Source organism: Halichoeres trimaculatus, unplaced genomic scaffold (genome assembly GCF_033239565.1).
Source record: "Halichoeres trimaculatus isolate MK-OKI-2021-1 unplaced genomic scaffold, fHalTri1.1 fHalTri1_scaffold_12, whole genome shotgun sequence".
Taxonomy (NCBI): domain Eukaryota; kingdom Metazoa; phylum Chordata; class Actinopteri; order Labriformes; family Labridae; genus Halichoeres; species Halichoeres trimaculatus.
Genome location: NW_027437190.1, coordinates 35,493,482 through 35,505,961, shown reverse-complemented (window position 1 = coordinate 35,505,961; position 12,480 = coordinate 35,493,482). Strand labels below are relative to the sequence as shown.

Below are 12,480 nucleotides of genomic sequence, written 5' to 3'. Positions count from 1 at the left end.
ACTTTACCGTAAGGCATTGATAGCACTAATAAAATGGCAGAGTGTAGGATACGTCCTTTTGTATTGGACCCCGAGTCAGACCCGGACGGTTCTGCAGCTCAGGAGGAAGAAAATCCACCTGGACACAGATCATCTCAGGACGCTTCAGTGTGGTGAGTCAAAGCGGTACTGTAACATGTATAGTTCATACGTTTATACTCGGCTCTTGGTGGGTGTATCCCTCTGTGGTGGTTATGTGACTAACTGACATCACAGAGGAGGAGCTGCTTTATCAGATTACTCCAATAAAAAGAAAGGATCCTCGTGTCGTCACGACAGTTGAAATCTCGCGGCCAAATGTCAATGACCTATTTTCAGAGGCATCAAATCTCGTTCTAGGATATCAGAAAAAATACAATATCTCATCTTTTGAAAATTCAGGGGCTGAAAGGTTTTGTTTTCAACTTTATTATATTATATGTAAGTATTAAATCAGGGATCAGCATATGTCCTCTTTAAGTCTGGTTCATACTGGAGTAGTGTGACCCCTGACGTACTCTCCAGTGGGGGATCAGCGCTGTGGGGGTCGTCATGCTTGAGCACAGCACCATTTGGATAGCCAGCCTGACCGCACCCTAGAAAATGTGTTGTCACCCCTTCCTTTGCCCTAAAAACAGACGCACTTCTCTTCTACCTATAACTCGTTGTTTAGGCCATGTCCACGTGTATCTTGGAAACCACGTATGCCCTGTCATCCAAACGATTGGCAGTTTTGAGTCACTTAAAACAATGTTTTAATGAATACGATGTATTCTGAAAACTCCGGCCAAAGGGAAGATTTTAGAAAACTCCAGTTTCATGGTTACATCAGGAAAAAGACGTCACAGCTCAATGATTGTTCTGATTGGCTAGCATGGGTTTCACGTCTGAAAAACACTGACACATACGGGTTTGGCACACTTTGAGATGCACTTATTGGCGCAGTTACACATGGACCAAAGTACTTTTAAAAATGAACAAGGAGGGGTATTCATTTTTGAAAATACTCGGTTACGTGTGCTACCACAGAGATCTGGTTGGCTTTGTGTGACCCCCTCGTCCTCCCTTACGCTCCCTGGTAAACCTTATTTCACCGTCTGACTCACGATCTGTTTGAGGATGGTGCTGCCCACACTCTGCATGCCGATGGTGAGAGGGAGCTTGTAGCCGAATCCTCGACCGAACTCCAGCGCCTGCAGCGGGCCGGTGTCACGCACTCCCTCCAGAGCGACCACCAGGAGAGCGCTGACCCCTGCAGGATTAAAACAAGAGAAGAAGAAAACAGTTTCATGTCTGGCATTGGCAGAGAAGATTTGGCTCTGCTGCTCACAGACACATGTTCCTGACAGATGTAGATTCATTTAGAGTGAAATACACAAACTTCCCAACAGTATTAGATTCATCGCCAAGAAGCTCTTTCTGTTTTTACCGGATGATCTCAGGGCCTCTGATTCCTGCTCCAGTCTCATCCCGTCCTCATCGAGTCCATCAGAGAAGACCACCACCACCTGCGGAGAGTCGTATTTATTTTAGACTCACTGACACATGGTGGAGAACAGTTTTGGTCTAAGACTTGAACCAACATCTCAGACTGACCTTCACTCCTGCTCCTGACTGTGTACTCATCTTCTGTCCCAAGGATCTCAACATGGCCGAGTTCAAGAAAGTCGGCCCTTGAGAGAACCTCTTGACTTTGTCGACCGCATCGAAGTTGTACGCCTCAAAGTTTGTGCTGTACAGCTCACGTCCATCCTCCCCCACTATCTGATAGGCCACGTTGGTCTGGATGGGAGTGGGGCCGACGCAGCACAGGCCATGCACCGAGGAAACGTAGCCGGCGATTTCCTGCAGGGAGTTCAGCAGCTTGTTGTGACCGCTGAACAGCAGCTCACCCCGAGCTCGGTCTTTCCGAGAAATGTCAAATCCCATGAGGATGTCGATGCTGCAGCCTGAGGCAAAGACAAACATGGTTTATGTGAGGAGATAAGAGTAGATCCATGAGTTAGTGCCCTTCGTTTGGGATCTTAGTGGATCAGGCCTTAAGACTGCTGCAGGATCTGGCAGTAATGTATGTTACTAATCTTACAACAAATATTTGTGCAGACCGCCTGAAGAAGAAGGGTAGACGAGTAACAAAGGTAGATGGTAACAAGCTCCTGTACTCACTGCTTGGGTCAGGGATGGGTTTGGATTCACAGATTGTTTTCACAACCTCCTGCTTGATGTTTTCCAAGCTGCCGAAGTTCTGCACGGTGAACAGCCTCTCCGGGGTGTTGGTGATCTGCAGGAGTTCCAGGTCATGGACGTCTCCAATGCCGATGGCGAACACCTCAACGCCCAGAGCCCTGAGACGGTCGGCTGCGTCCTCCACGTCATCCTGAGACTCACCGTCTGTGATCAGGACCAGGTTCTGTGAGATCCCTAATGATCTGCGGCTGCCGCGCACCGCCTCAAAATGCTCCCTGATGGCGTCCAGAGCACGACCGATGTTGGTGCCTCCGCCCACCTGCCTCATGTCCAGGATGCGTTTGTTCACAGCCTCCGGGGTGTACATCTCGTTCAGGTAAAACTTGTTCTCGAAATCGCTGCTGAACTGGGCGCAGCCAACCCGCACTAAATCCTCGCCGACTTTGAAGCTACTGATCACCTCTGTCGTGAACTTCTTCATGATGGCGTAGTCGTTGCCGCCGATGCTGCCGGACTGGTCGAGGAGGAAGACCAGGTCAGCCCTCTGTTTTTCACAGACTGTGGGAACAAAGAAAGGACAGGAAGCTGTGGTGATGAAGGAGATCACAAACGAGGCACAGACGGACCTTCACGCTTGCTAACCCCAGCTAGCAATGAACACCTGAGCCTCTTACCTGGCTTTGTGACAGCACAGATCTCCTGAGTGATGTTTTTGTAGAGACCTTCCAGGGCGTCAAAGTTGTCCACATAAAAGACTTTGGACTGGTCTTGTCCGGCCATGATACTCAGCTGCGTCCTGTTGGCTCCCTCCACTCCGATACTGAACACGCTGATCCCATTTTGCCGCAGCGCCAGGGACGGAGCGACCAGACTGTTCCGATCAGTGGCGTCCCCATCCGTGATCACCAGCAGGATCTGTGGCACCTGAAGATGCGCCCGGCCGCCGTGCTTTTCCTCAAAGAACTCCAGAGAGTACCCAAGAGCCTTACCGGTGAAGGTGTCTCCATACGGGGACCTCAGCGCTGCGATCGCGTTGAGAACATCTCGTTTGGTCTTGTACGTGTTCAGCGTGAACACAGACGCAGGGTCGGTTGAGTAGAGGATGACTCCAAAGCGAGTCAGGTCTGTTCCCACGGTGGTTTGGTTCACCATGGACGACATGAACTTCTGCATGCTTCGAAACTTGCTCAGTGTGATGCTTGTGGAGCCGTCCACCAGGAAAATGATGTCGGCTCTCTTCGTCTTCTTGCAGTCTAAAACCAAAGACAAACATCAAATAAGAGGAGTTGTGGTGATGTTTGGGACTGATGGGTTAGTTCGTCAAATTTGACATTGCTTAGACGTAACGAACCCTAATTGGAGCTAACTCATCAACATGTTCAGGATGTTTAGTGGTCAGTCACAGTCCGTCTGCTCTTACCTCTCTCCGGCTCGCAGATCGCCAGCGCCACCTGGCTCTCCAGCTCCTTCAAAGCGTCGAAGTCCCTCTCAGAGAACGTCCTGTCCGGTGACCCGCTGATCTCCAGCAGCTGGGTGGTGTTGGCGTCCATCACTCCGATGGCGTAGACCAGGACTCCCCTCGCCCTCAGAGCGGCGGCGGGGCGTTTCACCTCGTCCTGGGCCTCACCGTCTGTTATCACCACCAGCCTCTGCTTCAGGTGGGGTCGTCCTCCTCGGTTTGAGTCGAAATACTGCGACACCTGTGTGATGGCGGCACCTGTTAGCGTGCCTCCACCGACCTGCGTCATGCCGCTGATGGCTCTCAGCGTCTCGTCCTGCGTCTGGAATCTGTTGAGAGCGAACTCCATTTGTTGCACGGTGCTGAACTGCATCACACCCACATGCACCTGGTCCTGCCCGACGATGGACTTGCCGACGACAGACTTCATGAAGTCTTTCATTTTCCCGTAGTCTTCGGGGTCGATGCTCCCGGAGCTGTCGACCAGGAAGATGAGGTCGCCGGGTTGATCTTTGCAAGCTGTGGACAGAAGCACAGACATGTCAGTGACGTGTGTGTGGACACGTTTCAAACTTTGGTTCAAACTTTGTCTCACCGTCTTGAGAGCAGATGTCTGTGATGATGTCGTCCTTGATGGGGTTCAGAGCATCAAAGTTGTTGACAAAAAAAGTCCTTTTAGGATCTCCAGCGATCTCCCTCAGCTCTTCTTGATCTGCGTTTTTCACCCCGATGGCGTAGACTTTGACCCCCTGCGCCCTCAGCTTCTCTGCAGGATCCTTGACGTTATCGGTCGATTTCCCGTCAGTGATGACCACCAGGTACTCTGGGACCTTGTGACCACGACTCCGCTCTGCTTCGTCAAAGCGTGGACCCATGAAAGCCAGGGCCTTCCCCGTCTCTGTCCCGCCTCCTATCTGCTTTATTGCCAACACGGCGTTCTCCAAGGTCTTTGCGTCTGAGTACGTCTTCAGATCAAACTCCAAGTTTGGGTCATCAGCGAACTTTGCCACCCCCACTCGGACATGGTCTGGGCCGACGTTGAATGTGTGCAGAAACTCGATGATGAACTTCTTCATGTCGCTGAAGTCGGAGGGGTAGATGCTCCCTGAGTGGTCGATCAGGAAGTAGATGTCTGCTTCATCTGTTTCCAAACAACCTGGAGGAGAAATCATAAAAACGTCAGATCACTTCTGAGATTAGGACAGAAAAGTTTCTGGTACTTTCTAGAAGTTTGCAAAGTTCTCAAGAGAGATGGTAAAGCAGAAAGGGTTCAGACCTTCTTTGATGGTCTTTTTCCTTGTGTTGACAGAGACGGCTTTCTGAATGATGTTCACGCACATGATCTTCTGCAGCGTCTGATCCAGCGACTTCAGTTTGGCGAAACTGTCCACGATGAACATGTGCTTGTTGTGGGGATGAGACGCAATCTGCTTCAGCTCCGCCTCGTTGGCATCTTTGACTCCAACTGCGTAAACGGTGACGCCAGAACGCCGCAGCTCAAGTGCCGCTCTGCTGACTTCATCTTGGGATTCACCGTCTGTGATCACCACTGCCACCTGCTGGACGCCCGTCCTGCTGCCTCTCGCTTTAACAAAAACATTATCTCGGGTGTAGTTCAGTGCAGCGCCGGTGCTGGTTCCACCTCCGCGGTAAGGCAGGATTTTGATGAAATTGAGCAGCTCGTTCTTGTCGTTGAAGCTGTCGAGGTAGACCTGCGGCGTGGCAACGTCGCTGTACGTTACGATGCCCACACGGACCTTCGATCGACTGACCTCAAGGCCGCTCACGACAGAGTGCAGGAAGGCTCGGACTAGCTGGAAATTTGGGGTCCCAATGCTCCCGGACTCGTCAACGATGAACACGACGTCCGCCAGTTTGGCTGCTTTGCAATCTGTGAGAGGAAATAAACAATCAGTACAATCAAACTCCATCATCAGCTGATTATTACAGACTCATATCAAAAGTTTGCAACGTTTTCTTCTCACCTCCTGTGAGAACAGCCTCCTGTTGCTCCTTTTCAAAAATAGTCCTCAGCTCAGGAACCGCAACCTGACTGATGGACTCAAATATGTACGGGGACGTTGATATGAGGCGCATCTCACTGAGAGACGCGCCAAGGCTTATCCCCACCACAGTCACCCCAGAGGACTTGATCAGACGCGACTGCCTGTAAACTGCATCATCTGAGTCTTTACCGCTCACGACCACCAGGAACTCTCTGAAGCCCTGATCCGCCCGGCTCCCCGCCTCCTTGGTGAAGAAGTTGGTGCTGGCGTACTGCAGAGCTCCACCCAGGTTTCGGGGTTCGTTGGTTTGCAGTCTGCGCTGTCTAAAAGTCTTCAAAGCGGATAGAGTCTCCTCTCTGGTTTGGTGAGCGTTCAGGAGAAACTCTGTCTTGACGTTTTGACCGTACTGAGCCAATCCCAGGCGGTAAGCGTTGGCTCCGATGTTCAGCTGATTGGTCAGTCGGGTGAGGACGCTCCGGATCTGCTGGAAGTCTCTCGTTGAGACGCCGCTGTCCACCAGGAAGAAGATGTCGGCAAACTTCTCTGCCAAGGCTGGAAAGAAAACGGAGAGGTTGGAAAAGCACGGTGATTCAGTTCATTCTTGTTTAAAAATCTTTGGTAACAACATTTCTAATTCTTAAACCAACATTTTTTGTTTCAAGTTTTGTTGGATTCCTCTAATTCCCCAGCTCCTTCACCTCTGACTGGGAAAGAAAACACCAGGATAAAAGCTCCCACGCTGCAAGTGAAAAACAACAAATTTAACACAGTTTGTCCCTCTTTCCAATCCTTTTCTGTCTCTTCATGCTTTATTTGGCCGACACTATTACTACAAGCTGGCCCGAGCATGTTACATTAATCACCCCCGAGCCTGTGAGTGTAACGTCTGCAGACTCAGAGAATTTGTAATGTGGAAAAAGATAAGCTCCCTCAGGAAACGCATCGTTAATGTAATAAACTGCATGACGAGTCGACCCCCGCTCCAGCTAGAGGAGAGCACTCTATCAGTTTAACACACCGAGTCAGACGTTTACGCCTCAGCCTGTGGAAACACATCAGTCACGCCTGCTGTGGCTCTGGAGGAGCTTTGTTAAACATACATGTCACATGAGCTTTCTCAGCTGGGCCCAGTGGATGTGAGGAAAAAGACGGTTTCCAAGGACATTAATTTAAAAATGTGAGTTTTTTCCACATTAACCCTAACCCAGTGTTTCCCAAACTGTTTTTCAGGTGACCCACATTTTTGGGGAAACAAACCACGACGACCCGATCTAAAATATGTCCAATCTGTGAATCAACTGACAGGATAGTAGGAAACATACAGTGGATTGGCTTTGGTTGTTTGAGTAGCGCCAGCTCACAGCTTCAGACTTTTGAAAAGCAGTTACATGTTTCCAGTTACAGTAAACATTGAAGAAGGAAACATAACCAGTGTGAGGAGCCAATCGTCAGTAAACAAATTGGCGAGGGGAGACTCCTTCTGGTTAAGGAAAGCATGAATTTCGTGTAAAAATTTTGAGAACTAATTTGGTGACCCATAAATATCTCTGACCCAGACTTTAGGAATGATTGCCCTAACCCACAGCCTCTAAATCTAACCCAAAGACCTGATCCTAACCATAATCCTTAAACCAATCCTCATTCCTAATCCTAAACCTTACCCCCATTCGAGGCCTCTTTGAGCCCGAAATGTAAGAAGAAATATGTTACATTTAGGGTTTATTACATTTTTTGTTACATTTCAGGCTCTAACGAGGCCCTAACCTTACCTCTACCCCTGCCCCCCTAACCCTAGCCCTAACTCGTCTGTACTGAGCCAAATCTTAACCAAAACCCCAACCCCAACCCTAACCATGAGCCTTACCCTAACCCAAACCCCCTAAATCTAACCTAACCCAAACCCCCTTAAGCCTAACCCTAAAATCCTCCTAAACCTGACCCTTTGCCAAACCCTAACCATAGCCCTAACATATCTGTACTGAGCCTTATCTTAATCAAAACCCCAACCACAAGCCTATTCATGAGCCTTACCTTAACCCAGACCCCCTAAATCTAGCCTTACCCAAACCCCCTTAAGCCTAACCCTAAAATACCTCTAAACCTGATCCTTTGCCAAACCCTAACCCTAACCTAACCCCTATCCCAAACCATCACCCTAACCCAAATCCCATTAAACCTTCTCCTAACCATAACCATGATTTGGATCCTAACTGTGACCTTGACACCAAACCTGATCCCTCCTGGACTTGTACACCTCAGAGATCCTGCAGCAAGCAAGGAGGTCTATGGCTGACCCAGATACCCTGGACATAAACTCTTTCAATGACTCCCCTCGGGCAGGAGGCTGCGATCCATCAGGACCAAAACCTCAACAAACAGTTTCTTCCTGTCTCCAGCTGGTCTCATCAACAAAGCCCCTGACCCCCCAGAGACACTCATCATAGACACTAATGCACAACTGCCATGGACCACCCCTACTTAATCCAACAGTTATTCTGTACATATATTTTACGTATCTTATTGAAATGTTTGCAAATATGTTTGATTCTGATTCTTAACTATTTCCCAAACTCCTATAACTCCTTTGCCTAAATCTGACCCCAAAACTTAACCATATCCCCCCAAAAACCTTTAAAAAATGTCTAATAAAAGTGTTCTTTCTTATAACAAGGTGCTAGCCACAGTTGGCGCTGATTTGTTTGTTTATTCCAACTATTTTACCTAAACGACAGAGGTCAGTTACACAAAGGTATTGTGTAACTGTAGCATTTAGAAGTTGCCTTGATTGTTTGTCAATCTGTTGGGTGTTTTTCTGCCGCTGCATCTGTCTGCAGTTGGATTCAAACCTTGCTTAAATATCAACCAGGTCATGATGTAAACAGTTTAGCATAATCAACAGTTGGAAAGGTTAAAGCTGAGATGTTGATGCCAGCTGAACCACAGTTACCATCACTGTAGGGTTGAAGTTTAAGGTTAGCTGAAAGTGTTCTTCAAATTCTTGTTATGTTGTGAGATAAAAACTTTTTCTGGAAGTGTTCTGTGTGGTAGTTTTCCTCACCTTGCCTCTGATCGTCCACTGAGATGCACACAGTCTGCAGCAAACCCTCCGTCAGCCTCTGCAGAGCCTGGTAGTTGTCGATGGATATCAGGAAGCGCTCTGTAGGCCGGTTGGCGATGGAAACCAGCTCTTGCCTGTTGGCTTGTCCCACCCCGATAGCGAACACGATGACTCCACGCTGCCTGAGGCGCTGAGCGGGCGCTGCCACCTCATCTGAAGAGTCCCCGTCTGTGATGACGACGGCGATCTGAGGCACTCTCTGATTGGCTCTGCTGCCCGCCTCCTCTGTGAAGTACTCACTCAGGAGGAAGTCGATGCCCTTGCCTGTTTGTGTGCCTCCCGTTCTGTAGGGGAAGTTGTCCACAGCACTCAGCAGGGAACCTTTGTCCATGTGGTCCTTCAGTAGGAACTCCTGGTGCGGGTCGTCGCTGTACTGCGCCAAGCCAACCCGGACTTTGTCAGGGCCGATGTCGAGACCTGTGACGAAGCTGCGGAGGAACTGACGCATCTCCTGGAAGTTGCTGATGCCGATGCTGGAGGAACCGTCGACCAGGAAGACGATATCGGCCACCGTGGCCTGGGCACATTCTGGGCAGAAGGAGAAAGAGTCAGAAACCCACAAAGAGCAGATCCTGTAACAACACATTTCCCAACATGAGGGTATAAAATATCAAACCTGGGCTTCAATCTTCAGTGCTCTTTATTTACAGTTTCACTGCTTACTTTGGTAAAAATGTGAAACACCTGATCTTTGGTGAGCTGAAAAGTTTCAAACCTTTCTCAGTCAAGCAGACATTTATTAAACATTGCTCGCCCTTTACGTTTCTGAAGTGTTTGACTCTGTCCCTGGCACTGCTGGGGCTTTAGATAAACTTGTGTCAGATCACTGAATCATCACAGCTTTGTGCTTTGACTCGTTTTACCTTTAGACAACTGGAGGAGCTGCCGTTTAACTTCCTCTACAGTCGTGCAAAGCGTCTGGACGATGCTCTGAGAAATCCCCTGCAGAGCTGCAAAGTCTGACACGCTGTAGACGTGCTGACTGTGCGGCTCATTGGCGATCTCCTTCAGCTGGTCTTCGTCTGCGTCTTTGATACCAATAGCATAGAGGACTATCCCCTGCTTCTTCAAGTTCTGGGCATGGATCTCCACGTTGTCTTGGGACTTTCCGTCGGTGATCACCACAGCAATCTGCGGCACGTTCTGACGGGCACGGCTTCCTGCTGACGGCACAAAGTGCTCTCTCAGCATGAAGTCCAAACCGTCTCCTGTGTGGGTGCCGCCTCCCATGTAGGGCAGCTTGCTGATGTACTGAAGGATGTCCGCCTTGGTCTGGTAGGTGTTGAGCAGGAACTCGGTACGTGGAGTGGTGCTGTACTGGACCAACCCGATGTGGACGTGTTCTGGTCCGATGTCAAAGCTGTTGACCAGCGTGTACAGAAACCGACGGATCTGCTCGAAGTTCTCAGCGCCAATACTCCACGATCCGTCCACCATGAAGACGATGTCAGCGACAGCCTCTTGGGTACAGACTGAGGGAGAAGGTTGCCGAGTCATGGCGAGATCTCAATGATTGAACACGTTGCATGGTGCTGGGAGGGAAGCTCTTACTACGTGAGGTGCTCGTGGAACTTTAGCGTGACAGGGTGAAAGCGTGATGTACTGAAAGAAGTGGTGGCGAGCCAATCAGCTGGAAATAAGAGGCAGCTTGTGGACAGTTTCTCGGCAGGGGAAACTGAGATCTCTTACCTCCAGGTTTGTGCAAACGCACGAGGTGAACAGAAAGAGGTGGTGAGTGCTGGTTCAGAGATTGTTGATTGTGCAAAAAACCATCAACAAAACTCGATCCAGTCACAGAATTCCAGCTCATTATGCGTGGTTGCATAATTTGGAATAAACAGACAGACACATGCTTCATTGAAAAAGAAGATTGCTCAGCAAGGACCCCCTGCCCCCATCACAACCCCAATCCCAATGCTCTTGCCCAACTTATGAGTTATGCAATCTGAGAAACTCCCTGATCAAGGGCCAGTCGTTCGTCTTGACGATAAACCTTTCCTTTCCTTTCCTTTTCTTTCCTTTCCTTTCCAGAACTCATGCCCAGAAAGCTCATCTTCTCTGGCTCTATTGTTGAAGCGTTACAGTAATGGAAACAGCTTGCATCAATTATTGCCTGTGATTGGAGCCTCATTGCACATGAGTTCCTATGCAGTACCATAACAGCCCGGATATTGCTGTACAGCTCGTCCTTTCTTCTTTAGGGAGCCGATTGAATTTTCTCTCTTGGCCAAATTGTCAAGAGATTTCCCACACCAATTTGTGTCATCAGTGACTCCATCTATTGTAAAAGGGGTCTAGGTAGTGCTCCACGAGGGTCGCCCTTGTGCAGGTGGTTCGGGTTCAGCCTGTGGTGTCCTTCCTGCATGTTACTCCCTTCTCTTGTCCTGTTTCCTGCTCTGTCTTCTTTCCTCTCCTAACCAATTAAAGGCATAAAAGCCCAGAAAATAACTTAACAAAATAAAGTTTAGCCACTTTGCAACCATACTCCCCTGGAACCCAAAGACTTTGGTTTCCCATTGCCGCAGGATTGTGAGTCGGCATTGTTTGGGGTCAGAAATTTGAAAAAAGCCCAAGCCATGGTTTGCCCCTGGCTTAGTGGTTTAAGCATGCACTGGTTGCCAGTTCAACTCCCAGCCTTGACTATTTCCAGGTGAAAAAAGGCCTAAAACATAACTTTATAAAGCAAAAAGGACAAGTCCAAGTCTACGGACCGTAAGACTGAACATTGGCAGCACACAAAAATCCCCTCTGACCATGCAGGAACCAGAGTTTTTTTTCTAAAACCTTTCACTGAATCCCAGTTTTTCCTCTCCTAAACCAACTTGAAGACATGTCCTACAGGAAACAATCAAACAATACTGGGATTAAAAGCCAGGATGGCTGGTTTGACAGGTACACCCCTGATAGACTCCAGTCCCTCAACATCCGCAAGGGACAAGCAGTAAAGACACTGGATGGATGGATGGATGGATGGATGGATGGATGGATGGATGGATGGATGGATGGATGGTTGTGACAGTGATTGAGAGCATCGTTTTGTGCCTTAGTGAGGGGTTAATTGGTGTCGTGTGCGATCTCAGCAGCAAACACATTCCTGTGTGGGTTAGTAACTGTGCTCATGAAAACAAGTGTAGATACTCACCGTACACCCCGGCTCTGTGAAGCTCATAATTATCTGTGCAGATCTGTGTGTGTGTGTGTGTGTGTGTGTGTGTAATCAGATAGTGTAGATTGGCTCTGCAGATGTGAGCTGATGTAATGCTGTGTTTCGGGGCACGTTTGCCATGATCCCTGATTTACTGGTGTGCAGGAAGTTAAATCACGTCTCCGTAATCACACCCACCTGTCCTCTGAGCTGCGGCGCTGCAGAAACACGCCGCCAGGATGAGGCCCAGGAGAAGACTGCGCCTCCCCTCCATGCTGGAACGGCTCTCGAGTTTCTCTCCCACTACAACACAAAAACAAAGACGGCCGTAAACACAGGGACCAGGTCTGTTCCCCATCTGGAGGTGCTCCGGAGCAGCAGGGGGGGGCGTTTGTTCCAGAAAATCCTGTTACAATAGACTGCTCACATTTACAGACACAGAAACCGGACACGCCCACTCTGACCTCAGAACATGTGTGTTTTTTCCCAGAGAGTGAAACCTCAGAGCCGTGGGGACCTGGACGAGTCCGACGTCTGAGGAGGAATT

At 49.2% G+C, this 12,480-nt stretch overlaps 1 protein-coding gene across 1 annotated transcript in view; it reads right to left on the bottom strand.

The window, feature by feature from the left end:
- col6a4a (collagen, type VI, alpha 4a) overlaps positions 1-12,207 on the bottom strand; it is a 39,866-nt gene extending 27,659 nt beyond the window's left edge. Inside the window, exons 1-12 of the mRNA XM_074682623.1 lie at positions 12,132-12,207; positions 9,652-10,260; positions 8,729-9,316; positions 5,650-6,222; positions 4,941-5,555; positions 4,260-4,820; positions 3,626-4,183; positions 2,880-3,458; positions 2,185-2,763; positions 1,615-1,967; positions 1,448-1,526; positions 1,125-1,270 (exon numbers count right to left, since the gene is read on the bottom strand). Coding sequence (XP_074538724.1) covers positions 1,125-1,270; positions 1,448-1,526; positions 1,615-1,967; positions 2,185-2,763; positions 2,880-3,458; positions 3,626-4,183; positions 4,260-4,820; positions 4,941-5,555; positions 5,650-6,222; positions 8,729-9,316; positions 9,652-10,260; positions 12,132-12,207 — 5,316 coding nt within the window. The remainder of the gene's footprint in view (positions 1-1,124; positions 1,271-1,447; positions 1,527-1,614; positions 1,968-2,184; positions 2,764-2,879; positions 3,459-3,625; positions 4,184-4,259; positions 4,821-4,940; positions 5,556-5,649; positions 6,223-8,728; positions 9,317-9,651; positions 10,261-12,131) is intronic.
- Between the last annotated feature and the right edge of the window lie 273 nt (positions 12,208-12,480).